This window comes from Eumetopias jubatus, unplaced genomic scaffold (genome assembly GCF_037043125.1).
Source record: "Eumetopias jubatus isolate StellerSeaLion01/CBP00866 unplaced genomic scaffold, mEumJub1_p1.0 scaffold_12, whole genome shotgun sequence".
Lineage (NCBI taxonomy): Eukaryota > Metazoa > Chordata > Mammalia > Carnivora > Otariidae > Eumetopias > Eumetopias jubatus.
The window spans coordinates 51,983,436-52,009,708 of record NW_028274818.1 but is presented as its reverse complement, the minus strand read 5'-3'; the positions used below and the strand labels follow the sequence as shown (position 1 = coordinate 52,009,708).

General features: G+C 39.6%; 2 protein-coding genes across 7 annotated transcripts in view; both read left to right on the top strand.

The window, feature by feature from the left end:
- The window catches only part of RABGAP1L (RAB GTPase activating protein 1 like), a 754,336-nt gene extending 748,600 nt beyond the window's left edge, over nt 1-5,736 (top strand). For all 6 annotated transcript variants that reach the window (XM_028122981.2, XM_028122980.2, XM_028122985.2 and 3 more), the window contains one exon: nt 487-5,736. In XM_028122981.2, coding sequence (XP_027978782.1) covers nt 487-639 — 153 coding nt within the window. In that variant the 3' untranslated portion in view covers nt 640-5,736. The remainder of the gene's footprint in view (nt 1-486) is intronic.
- Nucleotides 5,737-12,347: 6,611 nt separating this feature from the next.
- Nucleotides 12,348-23,293, top strand: CACYBP (calcyclin binding protein). Its single transcript, XM_028123063.2, has 6 exons — nt 12,348-12,586; nt 16,351-16,570; nt 19,918-20,014; nt 20,266-20,365; nt 21,583-21,680; nt 22,711-23,293. Exons 1-6 carry the CDS (start codon nt 12,566-12,568, stop codon nt 22,865-22,867), a joined length of 693 nt encoding a protein of 230 aa, XP_027978864.1. The 5' UTR covers nt 12,348-12,565; the 3' UTR covers nt 22,868-23,293.
- The last annotated feature ends 2,980 nt before the right edge of the window (nt 23,294-26,273 follow it).

The window sequence follows — 26,273 nt, the reverse complement described above, 5'->3', positions numbered from 1 at the left end:
GGACTGTTTCCATTTCCCTTTTCCCAAGGTCCTTACCCACCACCATAGCCTGCCATGCCTCTAACCTGAGCCGCACTAGCGACCCTTAACCATTTCTGTGCTGGACCCAGGATGTTCTCAGGGGCAAAGGCCATGTGTTTGCAACTAGAATTCATTCATGCTTACATCATCAGTAGAAGTTCATCCATATGTCTATTTGTTGTTTTAAACATGTTGTTACCTAAACCTAAATTTGGACCAAAAACGCAGGGGGAAGAAAAGATAAAATGAGCTGGCTGTTCAGTGGAAGCAAGATTCTGACTTTCAGTGGTAACTCTTAGCCCTAAACTGTTGTCTTGCATTAAGAAGCCAATTAAATCTCTTGTGGGTTTTGTGGGGGGACAGCTGCAGCTATACAGGCCGGGGGATTCCAAGAAGCTATACTTTGGTTTTTTGGGCAGAGAGAAAACACTTGTATAACTCAGATGATTTTCTTTTCTTAATTAGGAACTTGAACATCAGAGAGGAGCCCTTATGAATGAAATCCAAGCTGCAAAAAACTCTTGGTTTAGCAAAACCCTGAACTCTATCAAAACGGCCACGGGCACCCAGCCGCTGCAGCCACCGCCAGTCACCCAGCCCCCCAAGGAGAGCACATAGTTCCAGCCTCCCCACAAGCACAAGAGCACAACGATCAAAGGGACAGAAACCCAGGAGGAATCTCCCCGTATCCCTTTGCAGGAAAGTACAGGAGGCCAGAAAGCAAGCCAGGATCTCTCAGTAGCTCTCACTCTTTCTCGTTTGACACTTTGCAAAGGGATGTTTAAACTGACCTGAGTTATGTTGAATACCTGCTTTCGAGCTTCTTTATGGAAGGCCATGTTCAGTTCCATCATAGTATTACCCATTATTTTATATGCCTGATGTTTAGTTGGAAATAAGTAATTCAGAACTAAATGCTTTTTATTTAGAACTAATTATTCATAATTACACTTATTTTACATAAAAATGGAGATGTCTTTTATTCCAAGGTTGAAGTGATAGAATGATATTTGTCACAGAAAAAGAAAAGAAAAAGCAAAAAGATTGAAATATAAACCTCTTATCTTTTCAGAATTTATTCAGATAAAGCACACTGTGGGACCATTTATGACAACTGTCAGGTTTCTTCCTGAAAGTGACTCCCTGGAAAACGATAATCCTGTCTAAAGAATAAACCTGGGATTGAACAGGCCCCCCAAAAAGAATGAGTTTATTTTCATTTCCTGATGGGTATATCTGGAAATGAAGTACCAAGAACCATGGAATAAGATAGACTATTGAGAAAACACCCTAGATGAACAGAGATTTTGATAAATGCAGGATAAGATAAATCATTTGGCCCTAGTATTCTAACAGGTCCTTTTGAGAAACTCTACATGGGAATTGCCGATTCTTAAGTCTGAACACAGTTGTGACTTACAGCAAACGTGAAGTCAGAGGTGGCTATTGTGAGTTGCAGCATTAGGGAACCTTTACCAGAGAAGCCTAGAAAGGCCCAGGGTCAGCCATTGTGCTTCAAATGAAATAGAGAACCAGGGACAGAGTATTTCATTTAATGTTGACATATATTTGCTAAGTAAACACTAATATACTTTACTTTTTAAAGTTATGAAATGGGAAATAAAGGTCAGCTTCACATCATCTTAGTTTACTGTTAGACAACTTTTACTGATTTCTGTATCTCCCTAAAATGCCCTTGGTACCCCAGATGAAGAGATGCAAATGCATTGGTAACATTTTTGATTGAATATAAAATCTTTATAGAAATACTTATCTCATGGAGAAGTAAAGCTGTTCTTTAAAAGTTGGTGGAAATTGTTTTTTTCAATTATATTTAACCTATCTATATATATAGTCCTTGCAGGAAATCTTTTGGTAACCGCAAAACTAATTTTCACATTTTCTCAGCTAGTTTGGAGGCTTTGGTCCTTTTATGCCAACCAAACTACTGTCCGCTATGTACAATAACATTTATTGATACTCATACTGCGCTTCATTGTTGAACATATTCTTTGCAAAGGATCTTAAACTCTGTAGCCAGAGTGATTCTCATCTGTGCCATATGTTGCAATTAAAAGTAACACATTCTTGGAAGCCTGGGTGGCTCAGTCATTAAGCGTAAGCGTCTGCCTTCGGCTCAGGTCATGATCCCAGGGTCCTGGGATTGAGCCCCACATCGGGCTTCCTGCTATGCGGGAAGGCTGCTTCTCCCTCTCCCACTCCCCCTGCTGTGTTCCCTCTTTCGCTGTCTCTCTCTGTCAAATAAATAAAATCTTAAAAAAAAAAAAAAGGAAGTAAAAATTAAATAAGAGCCATTTCAACTCCAGGAGCATGCACTATAAGTTGCTCATAATAGATCCTTTCCTCCAAAATGATCATTAAACTCTAAAGAGTTAAGTCCCCTTCATTGGTGTTTATTATATCATCTACAACGCGTAAAACTGATATGGATGTTATCCTTTGTTACACTCATCAAATACTTTTCTTACAGAATTGTGTTTTGTCCTGTCATCTTTCATTATAATCATGTCCTTGTAATCAAGCATTCTGAGTGTCCATGTTGACTCTGATATTCCCTACTTGGTGATTTAGAAAAGGTAATCTGCTTTTTTGTTGTTGTAAAATATAATGGCTAGAAAATTGCATCTTGGTACTTGTTTCTGTAAATTATTTAGTATAATTTTTTAGCTTTGCTGGTACTTTATGCTTTGATTCCAAGAAGCCTTGTACAAGTTGCCTTATCAAATGGCCAGCTAAATCAAAGATGTTCTTTTGTGTTTTGTGAATCATACAGTTTTACTGTACAGAGCTCTTTTTAACTTCCAAAAATCAGCACATTCCACAGAATGCCTAAGTTGTGTATTTTTCCTTACGCGGTAGTTGATGGAGAAATAGAATGGCTGTAGGTACAGTCCTCACCTGTACACCAGGCTCAGTTCCAGAGCCCCTTACATTTTTTTTTCTTTAAACAAAATCACCAGGTACATACATTCCAAATGTGTAATCTGTCTTTTTGCATTTTCTCTTAACTCTGTCAAAAGATTTTAATGGCAATCTATAGATTTTTTTTTCTTCTCCAGTTCCATATCATACTTAGGTATGTGTATTGGTACCATAAGTCTAAACTGTTCCTCACTGCAATGCCTTTGGGTCAGTAGCAATACTAGATAGAAAGAAAATTCAAAATTTGGTATATGATATGATTATTCATTCAACATGTTATAATAGCACCACCCCAGTCCTTCCCCGTGTATTGTTTGAAAACTCATGCATCCCTGTATTAAGTAACTGTTAGTTTTAATTTCACTTATTTTGAAATATATTTGAAAATTGCTACTCTTTTCTTGAATTTCTTTTAGAAAGACATCAACCAGCCCAGATAGCTAGGAAATTTCCAAATATTCTAGAGTGTTTTTCATCTTTTCCTGGGATATGTTGTATGAAACATTCCTCCAGAAATCCAACACTTGCAGTATTCTGAAGAGTGATGATTTATCTTTTCATTTAATTCTGCAGAATAAATGAAAGGAATGAATTTCAATTTGATAGTTCAGTTCATTAGCTTTTATATCTTGAGACTCTTGTTTAACACATTCTTTGAAGCTGAAAAAAACTCAGCTGAATTTTGTAGTGCATATGTTTGCTAGCTTCACACCCTGAGCCATGACACAATTTGGTTATATTTAGTTACATATAATTTAATGCAAAGAAATTCTCAGCTACCTAATGTTCTGTGTGTGAATGCCTATCAGAAACACTAATAGGAATGTCATATAGGCCTCTGGCCTCTTTCCATACAACCACTCTCTCTCTTGCCTTCTCCCAGCTATTCAGTTTGTAATATTTTCATTGGCTTTCTTAAATTTCCAAAGTAAAGTACAAAAGCAATCTTTGTACTGATGTTGGGATAGTTAATAATAATACTTCTTTTTTTCCAAAATTTTCATTCTATACCGTATATTAATATTTTTCTCAAGCCCCTACTCCATTTTCTTAAAATATTTTCCAATTAATAACTAGTGGCTTTATTTCCCAGTGAAAGTGAGAAAAACAAGAGAATGCACAGTTCAGGGCATGAGATGAGAGATCCTGAAAGGAGCTGATCAGTTACTCAGGATGGGGCCTACACGTGTAACTAACGTAAGGGAGAGTTTTCTTTAGCTGCAGTCAGCCCACTAATGATTCTGCTAAGGTGGTTGTCTGATTTCAAGATCCCTTGCAGGGAAAAGGGAGCCTTTAAAAAATTAGATACCTTGTTTTCTCTCTCTGGGAAAGAACACTTGTAATTACTTAGCAAGAGGATTCTGTTGTAGAACTTACTCTTTTAAAAAATCCAAACTCTTAAATAGCTGATTTTCTTGCTTCAATTACAAGTAAATGAGAGAACGGACAACTGCTGTTGTTTGATTTGAACACTGTTTGACTTGTGTGTGTGCGTGACTGGTAGAATTTTACATAGAGGATCCCTGCCTCTTTGTACGGCCCCTGAATACATACGTGGCCAGTCTTTCCCTCTGGTTGACCTGCTGGTGCCACCCTGAACTAGAACTGCTCTAGAACAGCCTTCCTCTCTTACAGTGACTTCCATGTAACACACGCAAAGCCCTTCATTTTAGGAATTTCCTTCTCTCTCAAAAGTTACCACAATGAATGCTTCCACGTGGGCTGCATCTCAACAGATGACGATTGTGAGTTGTAACGAGAAAAGCGGATGTTGACAAGTGGCTGAGTGACTCCAGTCAGCTGTCAGGTGTCCCCTTCCCAGCTTCCATCTAAAAGACTACATGTCAAGCATATCTCCAAAGGAATTCATTATGTGTTACAAAAACATCTTCATCAATATGTCCCATTCTCCCCACCTCCATCCTTGGTTTATCATTAGTGTTCGGAAAACTTTAAGAAAAAAGAATCATTGAGTAGAAAATAAACATTTTAAGTTACTTTCCTTTTTCATTGGCAATAAGTTACCATGTAAAATATTTTCTGTTAAAATGTAACTTTTAATAACTGTATATTATATATGGAATAAAATATAGGCAACTTAATTATAAATATATAAATGCATCAAGACTCTGGTGTCATGAAAGCACAAGAATAAAGCTGGAGATGGTCCCAGAATCCAAGATGACCCAATAGCCTTTTGCACCATATTCTCCATTTTTGGTATTTTGCATAATGTATGGATCCTCAGTTCAAATGAAGGAAGAAGTTTCTCAATCAGCATCACTTCCCTTCTTTCAACTCCTACCTTTCCCTTGCTGAGGAGGTAGTAGAAATTCTGTACCATTTATTTTTGTGACTTCTATGATTTTGTCCATGACTTCTCTAATGAATACAGGTTCTAGAATAAAGGAGTTGATTGGCCCAAACAGTGCTGACTACAAAAGAAACATGAGTGAGCAGCCTCTGTAAACACTGACCAAGTAGCTGTTTCCATAATTCCATGTATTATGTATAGTACAGGCTATCAGTGTAAATGTAATGCTTGTTAAGAAAAGTGCAATTTATTGTACATTGTCCCAGCAAATGTTTACTTTTATAACAGTTATGAACTTGGATTAGTATCTTGTTTTCATGTGTGAATGAAGCCTTGTGAAATAAATTCAACCAAGAAGGTAACAAGGTGACTGTTTTTGTGAGTCAGTGATGTTTTCAATGCTTTGTGTTGCCACTTTGGCCCCATTAAGCAGTAATAAACATTTGTTCTGAAGTCCATACCTGTCTTTTTTATTTGTTTCCAGTTAACTTTATTCTGAATCATCTGAACCCAATGTTTATGTAACACTTTTTTTTTAAGATTTTATTTATTTGACAGAGAGCACACAAGCAGGGGGACCAGCAGGCAGAGGGAGAGGGAGGAGAAGCAGGCTTCCCACTGAGCAGGGAGCCTGATGTGGGGCTCGATCCAAGGACCCTGGGATCACGACCTGAGCCGAAGGCAGATGCTCAACTGACTGAGCCACCCAGGTGCCCCTTATGTAACACTTCTTAACGGACCTTAAGACTCCAGTCCATTTAGAAAGAAAGAATATGCCAGGAGTTTGCTGCAGGCTATCCCCTGCAGAAAGATCCTGTGCACGCAGCATTGCCAAGGGCCCTCTTCTCTATATACTAGAGATTCCTTGGTTGTACGTACCAGACACTAACAGCTAGTTTAATAATAATAAGGCAATTAATTAAAAAGAATAGGTGTGGGGCGCTTGGGTGGCTCAGTCATTAAGCGTCTGCCTTCAGCTCTGGTCGTGATCCCCGGGTCCTGGGATCGAGCCCCGCATCGGGCTCCCTGCTCAGCGGGAAGCCTGCTTCTCCCTCCCCCACTCCCCCTGCTTGTGTTCCCGCTCTCGCTGTGTCTCTCTCTGTCAGATAAAAATAAAATCTTAAAAAAAAAGGAATAGGTGTATTCATTTCATAAAGGCCAAACAGTGGGGCCTGAAGAGGCGCGGGGACAAGGACTGGAATGCCATCAGGAACTTAAGCAACTGTTTCTTAATCTCGCTTCTGCTCGTCTCGCCAGGTAATACTTATCTACTGCTGCTTCTCCCTCCGAAAACAAGTTTTCCTGCTTCTAAGTGCACAACTACCAAGTTCACATGTTTATTCTTCAAGTGACCGGCAGAGATGAACTGGCATCTCCAGGTGCCAATTCCAAAGTCTCGCAAAAATCGAACTGGCTAATCCTGGATGAGGTAGTTGCTACAAGTCTTTCAAAGTACAGCACAGCGGGTGATAGCATAACTCAAGCCGAACTCCAGAGGAGTTCTTGGAAGTGGAGGCAGAGTACAGAGAATCCCAATTTGCATTTTGTTCTGGGAGTCCATGGAACCTAAGTGAAATCCAAGAGATTAGTCAGCTCCTCTTACAATTCAGCATGTATTAAGAATATTAAACAGAGATTGTAGAATTACAGTTTGTGGTTCAAACCCAGACCACAGACCTCTTCTGTTTGGGCCATGTGGTATTTTTTTATTTCTTTTAATGTTTTTCTGTTTGTTTGTTTTTTAGTCATCTCTACAGCCAATATGGAGCTCAAATTCACTACCCGAGATCAAGAGTTGCATGCTCTTCCAACTGAGACAGCCCGGAGCCCCTGACCCATGTGGTATTTTAAAAAATGAGAAATTTTGGGGCACCTGGGTGGCTCAGTTGGTTAAGCGACTGCCTTCGGCTCAGGTCATGATCCTGGAGTCCCAGGATCGAGTTCCGCATCAGGCTCCCTGCTCAGCGGGGAGCCTGCTTCTCCCTCTCACTCTCCCCCCCACCATGTGCTCTCTCTCTCTCTCTCTCTCTCTCATTCTCTCAAATAAAATCTTTAAAAAAATGAGAAATTTTATGTAAAAAGTAAAATAGCAAAATTATTCAAAAAAATACTGAATTTGGTAGTTAGAAGTCATGAATGTTCTTAACATGAACAGTAAATGAAATTCACTGTTCACTACTGATTAAAGGTCCTAGACTTAGTGAAGTTACATGTTAAGTTGTAGATTTATGTCCAGTAGGGATGCAAATCCCTACTTTCTTTTCAGTAGAATGGATACTCCAAAGGTTATATATGGCTTATTACCCTGGTAGGACATTAGCCAGTTTGTATCTAACTTTGCAACCATACACTAACATTCCATTATTAAAGTGCAGGCATGGGTGCCTGGGTGGCTCAGTTGGTTAAGCAACTGCCTTCGGCTCAGGTCATGATCCTGGAGTCCCGGGATCGAGTCCCACATCGGGGTCCCTGCTCAGTGGAGAGTCTGCTTCTCCCTCTGACCCTCTTCCCTCTCGTGCTATCTCTCATTCTCTCTTGCTCAAATAAATAAAATCTTTAAAAAAAAATAAAGTGCAGGCACTTAGGAGTGCCCGGGGTGGCTCAGTCTGTTGAGCATTCAACTATTGGTTTCGGCTCAGGTCATGATCTCAGGGTTGTGAGATCAAGCCCTGTTTCAGGCTCCATGCTCATGCTTGAGATGCTCTCCCTCTGCCCCACTCCCCACTCTATCTCAAATAAAATCTTTAAAAAAATAGAAATAAATTGCCTCTAAGGATCCATTATGCAAATACACTTTGATAACAGTTTTGACATCTTACTGGTTCCCTCATTGAATTGAATAAAATATTTGTCACATTCCTTTTATATTTGCGAGGGATTCTTGATTTCACCTTTTTGAAATTCTACCGTAACAAAATCTTTTATTACTGTCAAAGCGAGACAGAACAAAATCTTTTAAAAGTTTACTTGCAAGGAAAATTTGCAAGGAAGTTCAGGCTTTAGCACAGGCTCACCAAATAGAAATTGTAGTATTTAAATGACAAAAATGAAAATAAAATGCAGATTGCCAGGTCTATTAAATTAGTTCAAGCAAATTTACTGACTGCCTACCGCACCAGTCTCTAAGTGCTAGAAATGAGGTGAACAAAAAGATCCTACCTCAGAAGTTTTAACTCTAGCATGGAATTTTTCTCAAACTCAGAGAAAACTACTGACATTTTGGGCCAAAGAGTTCTTTCTTGTGGGGGCTGTAGTGCATACTGTAGGATATTTAGTAGCATCCCTGGCCTCTCCCCACTAGATATTAGTAGTATTTCACCAGTTGTGACAACCAAAAATGTCTTGCCAAATGTCTGGGAGGAAGGAGTAAGCAAAATGTCCACAATTGCCGCCAATTGAGAGTGACTATTGGGAAGACTAATAAATTGCAGGTATTAATAAGTACTATGAAGAAAAACAGGGTAAGAGGGTGGAGAGAAATGATGAGTGATGGGGATGAGGTTGATAGGATGGTTTTTGATATGTAAACTTGGCTAGCCTACACTCCCCCACGATTCAGCCAAAAAGTAAGTGTTGCTGTGTATTGTGCACATAGTAATTAAAGCTCTTAATCATTTAGCATTGAGGGAGATTATCTGGGATAATCTGGGTGGGGCTAATTGAGTCAGTTGGAAGGTCTTAATGCAGGGCTGAGATTTACTTGAGAGAAGAATGGAATTCTTCCTTCCCTGACTTCTGTGGATCAAAGCTTCAGCCTGTTCTCATGGTGCCCAGCCTGCCTATAATCCATTTTTGCTTGTGTGGCCTAAGGATTTTGGACTTGCTTAGCCAGTTCTAACAATTGCATAGGTTAATTCCTTGCAATAAGTATCTGCTACTGATTCTGCTTCCCTGATCGAAACCTAATACAGCTGGGAAGAGCAGCTCTTAAGGTTACTTTTGAGAGACCTGAGTAAAATGAACATCTACGCGATGATCTACGTGATGGTCTGGAGGAAAAGCACTTCAGAGAGAAAAGCACAGAGTACAGACTTTGAGGTGAAGGCAAACTCTGTAGATTCAAGTATAACATGCCAGTGTTTAAACCAGGGAGAGGGAGGAGCAGTGAGAGAAGAGTTCTATGAGATGAGACATGATACTCATCATAAAGGTGAGATAAGATCATGTAGTATATGTTAGGTCATGGTAAGGAGTTTGTGCTTAGTCTAAGCCCAACAGGAAGCTATTGGGAGGTTGTTTACCAAAGGGATATAATGATTTGAAAAGATTACTCTGGCTGCTCTGTGGAAAACTAACTGTAAAGGCACGGGGTTGGAGGGGGGGGAAGCCAGTTAAGAGGCTAGAAATCCAGATAAAATAATTATGGCTTGGTCTTCAGTGGTAGCAGTGGAGGTTGTGAGAAGTGGTTTGATTATCCACATATTTTGTAGATGACAGTAAGTCTTTCTATAGGATGGGAGGTAGGACCTGAGATTGAAGCCTCAAGTGATTCCTTGGCCTGAGCAATTAGGAGCAGGAGGTAACCATTCAGAGTGGGAAAATAATTGGAGAAACTGATTTGAGGTGTGAAGATGACTGGGAGGAGATTTTTGTTGTGTGTGTGTGCATGCAGTTTTTGTTTTTTTTCAGATAAGCTAAATTGGATGTACTTCTCAGACAAGCTAAATTGGATGTACTTCTCAGACATCCAAGTAGAGACAGAGTCCAGAGCTCAGAGGAGAGGTGTTGCTGAAGACACTGATTTGGGAGTCACCGGATAATAGATGGTACTTAAAATCTTCTAACTTTAGTTAAAAAGAGAACTACCCTACAAACAAGCAATTGCACTACTGGATATTTACCCCAAAGATAAAAATGTAGTGATCCGAAGGGGCACCTGCACCCCAATGTTTATAGCAGCAATGTCCACAATAGCCAAACTGTGGAAAGAGCCCAGAAGTCCATCAACTGATGAATGGATAAAGATGTGGTTCATATATACAAAGGAATATTATGCAGCCATCAAAAAGAATGAAATCTTGTCATTTGCAACAATGTGGATGGAATTAAGAGTATATTATGCTAAGCGAAGTAAGTCAGAGAAAGGCAAATACCATATGATTTCACTCTTATGTGGAATTTAAGAAACAAAACGTGAACATAGGGGGAAGGGAAAGAAAAATAAGATAAAAAGGGAGAGGAAAGCAAATCATGAGATTCCTAACTATAGAGAACGAACCTAGGGTTACTGGATGGTATAAAATGGGTGATGGTAAGGAGGGCACTTGTTGGGATGGGCATTGGGTATTATATGTAAGTGATGACTCACAAAATTTTACTCCTGAAACCAATACTACACTATATGTTAATTTGAATTTAAAGTTTAAAAAAAGACCAGTAATAAAAATAAATAAATACATACATAGATACATCAAATCTCTATTTAGGCTATCTGGCAGTAGGGAGAGTTGCCTCAGGTGCATAATCAAGCAAATTAGAAAAATCACTGCATTAGGTCAACCTTTCCCGCAGTGCAATGGGCTACTTGTTCTTATTTATAATTAAGTATAAATAATTCCAGGCTTTGGGCTGGACACTTTTTAAGAAACAGGAATAATTAACATACAACAAAATGCACAGATCTTAGGAGTTCATTCTATCAATTTTGACAATTGTAATGTATCAGTGTAACATTTAATCTTCTTGGGATAATTCCCTCCTACTTAAATATAACTTTTAGCTAAGTGTAACATACAAAAAAACTGCACTCCAGTGTATAGCTCCATGAAATTTCTACAAAGGGAACATACCTGCAACCAACATCCAAATCAAGACATAAGACATTATATGAACCTCAAGAGCCTCCTCGTGGTTCTGTCATTGTCCTCCCCATCCAAGGAAAGACTATCCTGATTTTTAACACCATAACTAATGACTTTTGCTGGTTTTACACTTCATTTAAATAAAACCAAACGATGTAAACTCTTATCTGGCTTCTTTCCCTTAACGTCAGATCTGTGAGATTCATGCATCTTGTAAGTAATTGCAGTTTGTCTATTTTTGTACTGCACTCCAGAAGCTTCCTCACCATGACAATGGCCAGCCTGCATTTTTCTAGTAGCTTTTTTCCTTCTCAGACTTCTAATCGTTGCCTTGGGCGATATATAAAGCTGAGTGAGGGTTATTTGACTTCCCAGAGATTACTGTTTATTCCCAATCCTGTTGCAGACGTTTTAAGGGCGCCCAAGGCTAAAATAATCTGAACAGAGGAGGAACATAATGTAATCCCGGGAAAACTCAGCCTACATTTTCTCAGGTTAACAGTCTCAGTTAGAACCAATTCAAACCTGGGTTAGAATTAGAGAGTTGCAGAATGTTCGGTGAAGAGGACGAAGGTACCGTAGAAGCAATTCAACAGTCGAGGAACAAAAGGGGGAGCTACAATTGCGGCCGAAGACTGGGGAGCCTGGCACTAGAAGCTTTAACCCCTGGCAGCGCTACTGGGTCCCGTCACGTGGCCAGAACCCCATCTCCCGTGGCGCTCCGTGATGACGCCACCACACCGCAGATGCTAAATCGCGGTGACGTCTCCAGAACGTCAGAACCCACTGAAAAATCGAACTATTCCTTTCAGGATCCTCTACGCTAACCGTCTCCATTCTTTCCTGTTTTGGCACAAAAAGGCTGCCCCTTCTCCCCCTCTCTGGTCCTTTTCTCACAGACGCTCACAAATTAGCTTTAGGTAAGATGGCTGCCTAGCCGACCCGGTGCCCTAGATGAGACGGAATCAGCCAACTCTCTAGCCAACTTCCGATTTGGGCCCCGAAGACAGTACGTTATTTCCGGGGATGGGTTAAGGTACGTCAAGACAGCGGTTCTGAGCTGCGACTGCGCAGCCGGGACACGCGAGGTCAAAGTATAAGACGTACAGTTGCCCGGGCGGGGAGGAAGAGGCGTTACTCTTCTCGAGCTGCTGGTTTGCTCGCGAGAGTTGAGCGTTGCTAAGAGGCTCGGCGGACGGGGCGGGGCCAGGCTCGGCGGGGCGGGGCTAAGCGAGGCGGGAGGCGCGCGCGCGCGCGCGTAGGGGGATTGGGGGGTGCGGCGGCGGCGACGGACTCGCGAAGGTTCCAGAGGCGCCGCGTGCGGGAGGCGGGCTGGGTCTCGCGCCGGGTCGGGTGTGCGCGCAGGCTTGGGGCGCTGTGACTCGTGCGGGTGGGGCCTGCGTCGGGGTAAGCGCGTTCCGTGCGGTGTTTCCTGTTGTTCCCCCCTGCGTGTCTGCAGCTCGGGCCTTGCCTGATCAGTCCGACCATGGCTTCAGCTTTGGAAGAGGTAAGGGTCCGGCTTCATCTTCCTCACTTCGGCCGTGCGGGGCTTTGAGCGCCGTCGCCCCGTACTCGCGCCCGACCCCCGCCCTGTATCCCGAGCCGAGGGTGCCCGGTGGCCGCCTCCCTGGCTCCCTCCTGCGTCGTCGGGTCCCCGACCTTCGTCTCGGCGACCCAGCCGCCCACCTGCAGCGGCTTCCCCCGGCTTCCGGCCTCCGTTGCCCGGGGAAAGTTGTCGATGGTCTTGCCGGTGGTCCCTGCCCCGCGGGCTGGGTGCTCGGGGCAGTGTCGCGGCCCTCGGCTGCAGGTAGTGCCCGCGGTGGACCTGGGCGAGCTGGTCACCTTCACGTTTTCCTCAGGCTCCGTCGGCCCCTGCTAGACGAGCCCGGGAAGGTGAAGCTTCTTTAATGCTGATTGCAAAAACCGAGGGTCATTCCACCGTAGAAGGCGGTTGGAAGGTGAGAAGTCTTTGCTCCCAGCACTTGACTTCTCCTAGTCCTGTTTTCTCAGTGCACATGAGTAGCTGGGTTACTTTGCGCAAGTTATTGGGCGTCTCTGTGCCACAGTAGTGTTCATTTCATAGAGTTAGAAAGACCAGCTAATAGTTCTAAATGTTGAAAACAGCGCTTGGCAAACAGCAACCTGCTAGATGCGTTTTAAAAATAAATTGGAAAGTTGTAACTAGAGGTGGGAAATAGCCTTTTTTTCTTTTAAGATCAATGAACTCTGAACCAGGGGCGGGCTTAACTTTTTTGAAGACTTAGTTTGCACAGTTACAAAATGAGAATAATAATATTTGCATTGCTCTTTTCCTGGCCTAAGTAGGATGTCAGTACACGATAGTGTTATTCACAGTAAAGTGTTGAGTATTAACTAGGTTTGTGTTCTGGAGATCTCTTCCTCAATATGAGCAAGTCCAGGAAATCTCATACTTGACTTGGAAACATCCTTAAATGAAGAAAATGTGTGTGTTGGGGGGGTATGTGTGTATTATACTGGATACCTGCCCCAGGTTTATGTTACGTGTTAAAGATAGGCCTTGGGTTTCCGTGTGCCCTGAGTGAATCTCTGCAGTGACTTCACAGTCACACATGTGGATAGCTCAGTTATTAATCCTCTTCAAAATAAGGGGTTTTTCTCAGTTGAGGTATTTTAAAATACACTTTTAGGGACACTTCAGAGGTTGTTTTTGTTTGATATAAAATTAACTGTTTAGCCATTTTAAAGTGTCTATTTTTAGTACATTTAGTGTTGCACAACTATCACTACTATGTAATTCCACATTTTCATCATCCCCAAAAGAGATCTATTAAGTGTCTGTTAAGCAGTCCCTTCCTACTTCCGCTCCCTCCAGCAACCACTAATTAATTTGTCTCTGTAGATTTACCTATTCTGGACATTTCATGTAAATGGAATCTTACAGAATGTGGCCTTTTGCTTTTGGCTCTTTTCACTTAACATAATCTCTGGTTCATCCATGGTGTGGCATGTGTTCCTTTTTATGGCCGAATAATATTCCATTATATGGATATACCACATTTTGTTTCTCCATTATCAGTTGATGGACATTTAGATGATTGATTTTTGGCTATTACGAACTGTGCCGCGATGAATACTGTGTACAGCTTCTTATGTGGACATGTATTTTCAATTCTGTGAGGTACGTACCCAGGAGTGGAATTGTAGGAGCCTGTGAACTCTTTTCAAAGTGGCTGCACCACTTTACATTCCCATAAGTTACATATGAAGGTACCAAAATCTGCCCACCCTCTTAACACTTGTTATTTGGGCGGGCGGCGGGAGGGGGGGTTGTTAGCCATCCTAGTGGGTGTGAAGTGGCATCCTATTGTGATCTTGATGTGCATTTCCTAAATGACTAAGATTGTTGAGCATCTTTTCATGTGCTTGATGGCTATGTTCAAGTCCTTTGCTCATTTTGAGGCACTTTGGTTTCAATGCTTCCTGGTGAAGAACTCAGGAAAAAGCTTGAATGTGTTTATGGGTGGGGATAAAAGGGATGTGTGATGTTGTGTAAGGAAAACAAATGAATGCTAAGGTAAATTAGATAAGAAACTGCTTTATCTATGATATCTTCAAGTATGTGTGCAGGAAAAGTACCAGAGTGATCAATTTTACTGGTTTCAGGTCTGCAAATAATAGAACTGTGGAATTAAAAACAGGCCTGTTGGAAGGTTGCTTCAGACTAGAGTGGCTCCCTTTCTTTTGTAGTATGAGAGAGCCAAAACTGGCTGTAAAGAGCCCTGAGAATCCCTTGCTTAATTCTCAGAGTTAAGAAGCCTGCTGGAAAAGGATTCCTATCCAGTCAAGAAATAAAACATCTTGTTTAAGACTTGATATATTTTCTATTTTTTGTAGTTGTTAACTGAATCCTTAGGAACAAATATACTGGTTTTACATTTCAATATTTTTATCATATTGGTATTAGAATCTGAATTTTTAAGATCATAATAAGATACTGCTTTGAATGAAAGCATCTTGGTTCTGTGCTCAAAAGATGAAATTGCAGGATTCTTTGTCTTAGCAGTATGAGTTTTGGCGGTGAGGGGAGTAGATAAGACAGGAGACTACCACCATTGGACTTTTTATTTAACATCCTAGTAGTTACTGATAAGTGAAATGAGGGCGGCAGAGTTAAATGAGATAATGGAAGACTTAGGGTAAAAAGCATTTGTTTTTCTGTTATTACATTTTGTAAGACTTAAGAAACAAAGACTTTAAAATTCTACTTGGACATTATACTGAGTTATCAAGCATTTAAAAATTTTTATATTGAGGTTCTTTATATGCTCTGAGGCTATAGTATATAATGTCAAATCGCTATTATCAAGTCAGAATGTAAAGTTATTTTAAGAAAAATGAAACCCTTCTTTGTAAGGATCTTACACATTTGCAGTATGTCAGAGGATAATGGGGAAAAGGTTTTAAGCTGATTAATTATAATTATCTAATAGTGTCTTTAACTCTTGAACTTCATAAAATGTTGGCCCTCTCTCTAGAAAGTAGAAATAGACACTGGTAGGCAATGTATTGGCTTGAGGAGAAAAGAACAGGTGGTTTTTTCAGTGATCCAGGACTGTGTCGCATTTTGGATTGTTTTCCTAGGTTTTTCTCCTCTGCGGTGCAACCAAGACCCAGACTTTTGACTGCAGTGTTAACCTGGAGATTCAGAACAAGACTTTTTCTTAAAAGCAGAAATGTCTTTATTTTTTTATCTCTTAAAAATGCAAACTTTTTAATGTGTAGTATTTGGGGTAGGAACCAGTGAGGAACAATCACAGAAAGTAGACTGCCTCACTAAAGTTGCTGTAGGATTTCACCATGTTCATCGTGTATTCACTCATCTTTTTTATTTTAAGATTTTTAAAATTCCTAATACCTGATGACTAGGAACAGATGTTATAAGGAAATCCATAAATTTTTCTTGAGATTCCTCCATCGAACTTTATGAATCACAACAGTATTATCTTGTCAATAAACTGTTCTAAAACAAAGGCAGCTACCAAACTGGAAAATTTAGGCTTGATTAATTACTGTTAGTTTAAGATTAAGTTTTCCTTAAAAAAAAAAGGAAGCTTCAGTTATTTACAGTTCAATAGGCTGGAGAAAAGAATCTCAGGTTGCAACCCAACCCTAGAAAATTTAAATGAATCTCTTAATTCTTAGCCCTTCAGTAAACTGAAATGACCAACAGGCACAATATCCAGCTGTTATTTTATTTATCATAGCTAACTTCCTTCTATTTTAACACAGCTACAGAAAGATTTAGAAGAGGTGAAGGTGCTGCTGGAAAAAGCCACTAGAAAAAGAGTACGTGATGCCCTTACAGCTGAAAAATCCAAGATTGAGACAGAAATCAAGAACAAGATGCAGCAGAAATCACAGAGAAAAGCAGAACTTCTTGACAGTGAAAAGCCAGCTGCTGTGGTTGCTCCCATTACAACAGGATATACAGTGAAAATCAGTAATTACGGTATGACTCCCTATCCTACATCCGGTTCTTTCTGCCTCCCAGGAACTTATTCATGAGTAGTGACCCACTAACAAAGTCAATTTTTAAAATAGTCCTAGTGTTTGTTTTTGGTAGTTTAAAGAGAAGACCTATTGTTATTTATTAAGATGCTTTGGAAGAAATGAAAAAGGAAAGAATAGATTTAAAAGCTATCAACAAGAGCAAGATGATTTTCTGTAATGAGTAGCAACAAGAATGAACCTATTCTGAAATATGTTCAGCATATAAGGAATACAGCTTCTTGTTTTAACCCTGTTTTGCATTTTATTTTGCCAAACAACCACCAGTATTATCTAAGGAAAGGAATCTAGGCAAATTCGAGAAACATTTCTGAGTGCCTAATCTATGCCACTGTTGTGCTTGGGCTTGTGGATACACAGTGACCAAGACCCAATCCTTGCTCATGGTGTGGTTAGGACACAGACATACAACTAATACCATAACATGTAATAATACCATTTTCTCTCAGTAGATCATTTTGGAACAGTGCAACTTGAATCTGATGAGCTCTCCTGAGGGGAGGGACAGTCATTTTTCTTTGTGCTCCCAGTATCTAGCACATAGTAATTATTTAATATTTGCTCGAATGAAGTGAATAGAGGTTTGTAAAGTTTTGTGGGAATACAGCTGATGTAATGGAGACTTAGACATTTGAGTTTGAAGGGTGAGTTTGGCAAATGTAAGAAAAGGAGGGGGGATCGAGTGAGCAGAGGACATGCATAGAGCCATGAAAGGCAGCATGTATTTTCCATATTGTCATAATGAAAAGCAGTGTGTGTTGTGCTTAAGAGATGTAGTATATTGGGCACCTGGGTGGCGCATTTGGGTAAGTGACTGCCTTCGGCTCAGGTCATGATCCCAGAGTCCCAGGATCCAGTCCTGCATTGGGCTTCCCCGATCAGCGGGAAGTCTGCTTCTCCCTCTGACCCTCCCCGCTCTTGTGTGTGCTCTCTGTCTCTCAAATAAATAAAATCTTTTTTCTAAAAAGAGAGATGTAGTATAGTACAATAAGGAGATATGCTGTGTATTTATTTGACCAAAGAAAGCTGGTCTGAGCTTGTAGGATTATGGCATATACCCAGCAACCTTGATTTGTGTTAAGGGAGAAAGTGTTCTCAATGTGGAGGCTGGATCATATGAATGGGAAGAAACCAGATGAAGGTCTGCAGAACCTTTTAGGATGTCTTTTTTTTTTTTTTATTAACACTACACTTCTTTTCTATAGGACTATAAGGAACAGTCAAGGATATACAGAGAGCCTATATATACAATATTCATTATTCATTTTTATTTACATTTTATTCACTTTTTATGTGAAGCTTGTATGTTTTTAGTTGACAGAATTCATCAGGACTCTGTATTTTACTGTATCAGTGAAGGTAATTGAGAAAGCAATGATTGCCTTTGAACTGTTTTAGAGAAGTAGAAATGATTATGAAATTAGATAATACTGATGTTTAGAAATCCAGTTTAGTAGTGAATTATTGATATTTAGATACAGGACAAAATTTCCACAAAAAGAAAATGAGCTGCTCTTTTAATCTGAGTATAGGTGACCCACAATGAGACATACGTTTCAGGTGTACAGCATGGTGATCCAGCACCTCTGTTAGGCTGTGCTCACCGCAGGTGTCACGTACAATGCTATTACAGTATCATCTGTATTCCCTGTGCTGCACCTTTTATTCTCCCAAATTTATTCATTCCATAAGTGGAAGCCTGTACCTCCCACTCCCCTTTACCACTGTGCCTATCTCCTCCCCTTAACCCCGGCAACCATTGTTTTGTTCTCAGTGTTTATGGGTCTATTTCTGCTTTTGTTGGTTTTTTAGATTCAACATATAAATGAAATCATATGCTATTTGACTTACTTCACTTAGCATAATACTCTCTAGGTCCATCCATGCTGTTGTGGATAGCAAGATCTTTTTTATGGCTGAGTAATAATTCCATGTCATATATACTACATCTTTATCCATTTATCTGTTGACAGACACTTAGGTTGCTTCCGTCTCTTGGCTATTATAAATAATGCTGTAGGGGTACATGTATCTTTTAAAGTTAGTGTTTTCGTTTTTCATGAGTAAATACCCAGTAGTGGAATTACTGAATCATAATGGTATATCTATTTTGAATTTTTGAGCAACTTCCATACTGTTTTCCACACTGGCTGTACCAATTTACATTCCCACCAACAGTGTACAAGGGTTCACTTTTTCTCCACATCCATACCCACATTTGTTATTTCATGTTTTTGGGGTTTTGTTTTTTAATTCTAGCCATTTTGACATATGTAAGGTGACATCTCATTGTTTTGATTGGTATTTCCCTGATGATTAGTGATGTTGAGCATCTTTTCATGTGTCTGTTGGCTAATGTATGTCCTCTTTGGGGAAATGTCTATTCAGGTCCTCTGCCCATTTTTTAATTTGATCATTTGGGGGCTTTTGGTGCTGAGTTGTATGCAAGTTCTTTCTGTATTTTGCAATATTAACCCCTTACCAGATCATTTGCAAATATCTTCTCCCATTCACTAGGTTGCCTTTTCATTTTATTGGTGATCCTTTTATGTGCAGCTTTTTAATTTAGTATAGTCATACTGTTTTTGCTTTGGTTTCCCTTGCCTCAGGAACCGCATCTAGAAAAATGTTGCTATGGCCAGTGCCAGAGACATTGTTGTGGATGTTCTCTTCTAGGAGCTTATGGTTTCCTGTCTCACATTTTCATCCATTTTGAGTTTGTGTGTGTGGTGTTAGAAAAATGGGCTACTCTTTTTTTTATGTTTTGTTAATCACCATACAGTACATCATTAGTTTTTGATACAGTGTTCCATGATTCATTGTTTGCATATAACACCCAGTGCTCCATTCAAGACGTGCCCTCTTTAATACCATCACCAGGCTAACCCATCCCCCCACCCCCCTAGAACCCTCAGTTTGTTTCCCAGAGTCCATAGTCTCTCATGGTTCATCTCCCCCTCCAATTTACCCCCCTTCAGAAAATGGGCTACTCTTAAGAATGAGTTTAATGATCATATTCCTTATTCTAAGGAATAAAAAAAAACATGGGCTTTGTGTTCAGTAAACCTGGATTTGAATCGAAGTTTTACCACTAGCTAGATGCCTAACTTTGTAGATTACTTAACTGCTATGAAGCTCAATTTCTCCATCTAGAAAGGTTCTTATATTTTAATTTTTCCCATGTTTCTATTCTAGAATTTAGTTTCCTCCAGTTTTAGGTGCCATATGCATTTGCTGTTCTAGAGAGTGTATGAGACTTTACTCATGTCCCTTTTTTGTTGTTACTAGGATGGGATCAGTCAGATAAGTTTGTGAAAATCTATATTACCTTAACTGGAGTTCATCAGGTCCCCACCGAGAACGTGCAGGTGCATTTCACAGAGAGGTGAGTTCTCACGATGGAAAATATAGTGATCATTAAGTCAGAGATTGCTTTATTACTGGTTCTCTTCTTTTCAGTTTCTAAACCTGCTTAAATTTAGAATTTTCCTTTACACCTGCTTTGAAGAGGTTAATCTTATCACCAGGGATGGCCAAATGCACATCCTAAAATAAAACTGGTGGCTTTTTTCCACAAGAGCTGTAAAGCACCTCTCATAGAGCCAGAAAGATAATGTATTCACTATTGTATTATAGGTCATTTGATCTTTTGGTTAAGAATCTAAATGGGAAGAGTTACTCCATGATTGTGAACAATCTCTTAAAACCCATCTCTGTGGAAGGCAGTTCAAAAAAAGTAAGTTTACTTTTTTGTCATATTGTGAAACCTCATTAAGTTGAACCTGGTTGATTTATAATTGAGAGGAACTAGAATTAATTTATCCTCTGTAACAGGGATCAGCAAACTATAGCCTAATGGTTATATTATTGGAACACGCCTGTGCTCACTTGTTTATGTGTTGTCTGGGCCTGTGATTGCACTGTAATGGCAGAATTAAGTAGCTGCGCCAGAGACCTAAAATAGTAACTATCTGGCCTTGTGTCAATTCTTGCCTCTAGAAGAATAGATTATTATAAGAATATTGCATTAAAATCAAGAAGGGAATAAACTTTTAAAATTGGTTAAGAGTGAGACTGAGTTTTCATGCCAGTTTTGCCACTTACTAGTTGTGACTTTTTGGCAGCTCAGTCATTCTGTGTCTCAAGTTTCCTCCTTTGTACAATGGAATAGTTTATCTTACAAAGTTGAAATTATATACTGAAATGAAATAAATATAAAGTGCTTAATTTTTGATATATTAGAGGGCTTAATTAAACACTTAGCCTAACTAGAAGTAGTAAAATCTATAAAAATAAATGGCCTTTTAAACTATTATTCACACTTTTCACTAACTCAGATAATCTCTTTTCTACTTAAATAAGGTTTAATACATCTGGTACATAGATGTGCCATTCTGCCATCTGTGTTTACATAGTTCTATAGCAGTTTAAAGGCAGTATTAGAATATAACTTATTAATTAGCTTGTGTCTCACTGCTTCTTTATCCATTAATCTCATAGTTAAATACTCAAAAGAATCCTAGGAATTATATGGATCACTGTTGAGTTATTATTTTGATTTCTGCCTTACTGTATTACTCTGTCCTTCAATCACTAAAATCCTACCACTTTTTTCCTTTTTAAGTCAGATACACCAAAATCATCCCGTTTTACAGCCTTTCTCCTTGCTGTGCTCTTTCTTCTGGATCTTGGGCCACAGCTCAGATTTCACCTCACAGAGGCCTTTCCTAATGAACAAACCCCATTAACACCTTCTTTGTCTTTATATTTGAAGGTATTCCAGTTTTACTTGTGTACGGTCTTTCTCTTTCATGAGTCCTATTTGTAAAGTATTAGTACCACCTAAAACCGGTTTTACACATAATAGTAACTTGATTGCATAAATGTTTTCCAAATAACCATGCTTATCTCCATGTGCTGTAAGTTGTACTTGTTTTCCTGCTTTTCTTCCAGGTCAAGACAGATACAGTTCTTATCTTATGTAGAAAGAAAGCAGAAAACACACGTTGGGACTACCTGACGCAGGTTGAAAAAGAATGCAAAGAGAAAGAGTAAGTTTACTTTCATTTCTTTAAGAATTAAATGTATTCTTTGCTGGGATTGTAGATTTTTAACACTTTGCTGTTATGGGTAAGAGTTATATAATCTGTAATTTGACCTCTTAATGTCCACTGAGTAACCCAGTCATCATCTTGTATCTTTCTACTGTCAGTGTATTTAAGGCGGGCACAGATCCAGCAAGTTGCTTTTTACGGAGGGCTTGAGTTTTGGTTGGCTTTTTTGTATTGGTTCTTAACCCTGGGCCAGTGGTGCTTTTTTTTTCCCCCCTTGAGAGAGCAAGTGAGCATGCATGAGGGAGGGGGCGGTGGGGGGACAGAGTGTGGAGAGAGAATCCCAAGCAGGTTCCACGCCCAGCGTGGAGACTCACATGGGGCTCCATCTCCACCCTGAGATCATGACCTGAGCTGAAACCAAAACCAAGAGTTGGATGCCTAACTGACTGAGCCACCCGGGTGCTGCCCCACCTGTGCTGCTTCTATACAGATTGTGTCCATTCCCAGAGATTCCATTAGTCTCAAGAGAGGTCCAGATACCTAGATCAACGTTTTGAATTCCACAGAAGTTTCTCATATGTAATTAGTTTCACTGTCATTGGTGCAGAGTGAAAGAGAGTATTTTTATCCTACTTAATGGCTATTCTAAAAAGTGTTTATTTAGAGATACTTCCATTCTAGGTCAAACTGTTCCTCTGCCTGAAATGTCCTGCACTGGCCATGCCCTACATTGAGTCGTTCAGCCTTCCTTCTTCCGTAGCCAGGGGTGCACTTGGTTGGCTAGAGTTAGGAACTATATGTATCTGATTTGATTTTAAATCTAGAACAAATTACTTGAGCACAGGACCATGTCTTCCTCTTGTTGTATCCTCAGTGCCCAGTTACACGATCTGGCACTGAATGAGGTAAGTGAAGAATATAAAGTTAATTGGCCCTGCTTGGACATCAATTGAACTAGAGGCATTGATTATATTGAGGACCATATCAGTAAATGGGATCACTTAGAATTGTGTTTTCTTTTTTACAGAAAGCCCTCCTATGACACTGAAACAGATCCTAGTGAGGGACTGATGAATGTTCTAAAGAAAATTTATGAAGACGGAGATGATGACATGAAGCGAACCATTAATAAAGCCTGGGTGGAATCAAGAGAGAAGCAAGCAAAAGGAGACACAGAATTTTAAGACTTTAAAGTCATTTTGGGAACTGCGATGTGGAAATATTGATGTTTCCAATGAGGAAATGTTGGTGAGCTGCACAGATAAATTTGACAGATAACTGCTTACATAGCCGCCTTCTAAGTAAAGGCAGTGAATTCTCCCATTTCCTCCTGGAGGATTTATTTAAATAAAATATGCTTATTAAACACTTCCTCCAAAGATCGTTTCCTTAGTAATCTGGGCATTTTGTTCAAAAAAGGATAATATGGTATTCTTGTGTGAAATGTAAAAAAGCAAGTCTTGCCTAATGATAATGCCACAGTGTGTGTATTTTTGTTCAGCTAAGATGTAGAAAACAAAAGTTGTTTTTGCCTCTAAGTTCCTGATACCAGCTCCCACAATTGTAAGAATAAGTAAAAATAAAACCTGAATTTTTGCATAAAAAGCAAATTCGTACCTGTGTGCTTCAAGGTTGCCATAGTTTTCTGTGAGCAGCTTAATACATATACCACACATTACCATGGCCTACTACTAATCCAATCACAAATACTTCTCTCTCTAGATTTAAATGCTCAGAAATAAAAACTAAATCTAAACTTGACAAGAAAAGGAAAACCTCTTTCTATAGTACCAATTAGTAAGTTACCATGGATCAGATGATTTTCAAAAGCAATAACCATAAAGCAAAAATAAATAAAAATCCATCTATTCTTATGTTCAATAAAGTTGATTAGATTTTTGTTCAATGGAATAGTTCTGTCTGTCCAGGAGTATGCCAGGAAAGGCTTTTTATTAAAAGGGAGGATTTCTTTTAGAATTACTCCCCCTAAAAATCCACAGTTAAGAGCAAGGTGCCTGTGATCTCCATTTGTATTTGTCAATTGATAAGAGAAAGCGATCAAACACACATAGGAAAAATTCAAGAGGATTAACCAAAACTACTAGAATTAATAGGAGAATCTGATAAAAGTGGTAGGGTAAAAATTGGAAGGGTTTTAAATTAATGTATAGGATATAACTGTTAAACATTTAACATAACCTCAAAAATGGCAAAAATGAATGATAAATGCAAAAAAATAGAAATACCCAAATGTCAATTAATCGAGGACTAGCTGAATAAACAGATATGTCTACATGGGGGGTCCTTACAGTCACAAAAAGAAATGATTATTTCTACATACACAGAATGATCACCAGGATACAGGAAAAGCAAAGTGCAGAAAATTGTTTATGGTATACTTACCTTAGTGTCCAAAAGGGTGAGACATGTGAATACACAGACATACACATATGTGTATCTCTTATCTTTCAAAAAGAAACCAGAAGAGTAACCTGAAACTAATTAAAAATGGTTACCAGTAGGGAAAAGAACGAGGTGGGAAACCATACTTGTGAGTGTACTTTTGTCTGTAGTTTCGACTTTAGAACCATCTAAAATTTAACATTTCAAAGCTAAATAAAAAGTAATCCTAACGTTTGAAAACAAACCTAACATACCAAGTTGTGACAGACATAATTCTTGCAAGTGACTTTAAAACACAGTATTTTGACTCTTCCATTGCTAGTGCAACAGAAGTCTAAAGACAAACCCACAGGAGTCTTAACGCTATGATCACTTAGTGTTAGGAGTAAAAGTGTATGTTGAAGCAGTTTTTATGTATTATAAAGGTAATGAATAACTCGAGTCATTATGAGCTTATATTTAACAAGTACAGAATTGATACGAACTTACCATTATTATTTTTCTTAAATGCGCATTTCTTAGCAACATCCACCAAAAGGGCCTTTATAAAGGCAATGACAATTCCGAATTCAGTAGCAAACAGCAGCACCCTTAGTGCTCAGATACGGTCTCAACATTTTTGTACTAAAAGGATCAGGGAGCCTTCAAAAATGTTAGGCAGAAAATACACAAGGTAAGCCTGCATTTTCTTAATGCCAGAAAGTGAGGAAATACCAAATATCCTTCATCAAGTTAACAGGATACAGGACCCAGCAGTGGGAGGACAACCAGAAAGTTGCCTTCTGATGGCACAGGAAATAGTATCCAGCACACCTGGGAAAATTCATTCCTTAAAAAACTGAACCTGAATCTAGTTAAGCCTCTGAGTGTAACTACGAGTTTTTAGGGACAGGAATAAATTAAAGGACACATGAAGAAGCAAACGCCCCCAAATGTTGGCCTTTTTTTTTTATTCCATGAGTTTTTGATGTAGTGTCCATGGTTCACTGTTTGCGTGTAACACCCAGCGCTCCATGCAGAATGTAAGGACCAATGACCTGGCTCCTCCAACAAACCAGTGACACGAAAGCAGGAATGACAGGCACAGCAACCAAATGAAATCGATGGATCATGCTTGGATGCCTGAATCAAACAAATGAAAACAAAAAGAGGGTGTCCTATCGATGATATGCCAGAAAACAAATGGGACGTTCTAGTTATAATCTGATTAACCCTAGTTACTAGTTGGGATACTAGCTAGAGCATTCCAGTTGGTAAGCTGTAATATAAATTTGGGAAACATGAATCCAAGGTTTGAGAATTCTCGCACAGCTTCACCTCCACTAAATTCCGGACTCTGCTACCCAGGTGCACACCAAGCCTCTTCCTGAGACACAGGCATCTCCAACAGCACGACTGAAACCTGAACTCACATGCCCGGTTTCCTCCCAACTGATTCTTTTCTGCCTATATTTTCTATCTGGGGGTTGCCTTCTGCCATCCATCCAATCACCCTTACCAGAAACCTACAGTCCCCTTTACCTATCAGTCTCTAAGTCTTGCCCAATTTTCTTTCTAAATAAGACTTTTTAAAACCTATCCTCTTGTCTGCCTCAACTCCCTTTGTTAAGGCCCTGGTTTTCCAGAACGATTATGACATCCCTCCTAACTGGTTATCTTGCATGGAGCCTTTCCACTCGTGGCCTAGATCTACCACACTATTGTCAGTTATCTGGAGAGCAACTGATGAGGTTATTCCTCTGCTCCCCAATTAAGTCTTACCTTCACATAATGTATCTTCCATGACATGGGGTTTGTCTTGCGTTTCATATTTCTCATACAACGGAGGGGCTGCCGTCGCACTCCTTGATGACTTTGTGCCTCCACTTCCCTGGTTCCCTCTGCAAAAATCTCATCCCTTGCCTCCTAATTGAAGTTCTGATGTCAGCTCCGGGAACACTTGCCTGATGTGAAGTGGGTGCTTCCATACTTACACCCCGGACATTTTTATCACTGGGCTGATCACTGCTGAGTTACTGAACAAGACAATCTTTTGCTACCTTTACTCATTTCTGTTACAGATAAACCAGAATAAAGAAAATATATACTATTCCAACAAAATTTTTCCTGTTTGCATCGATTTTCAGGGGCTCTAAGAGGGCTTCTTCCCTAAAGGCTGTCAAAGATGGAACAAGAAAACTTTTAGTG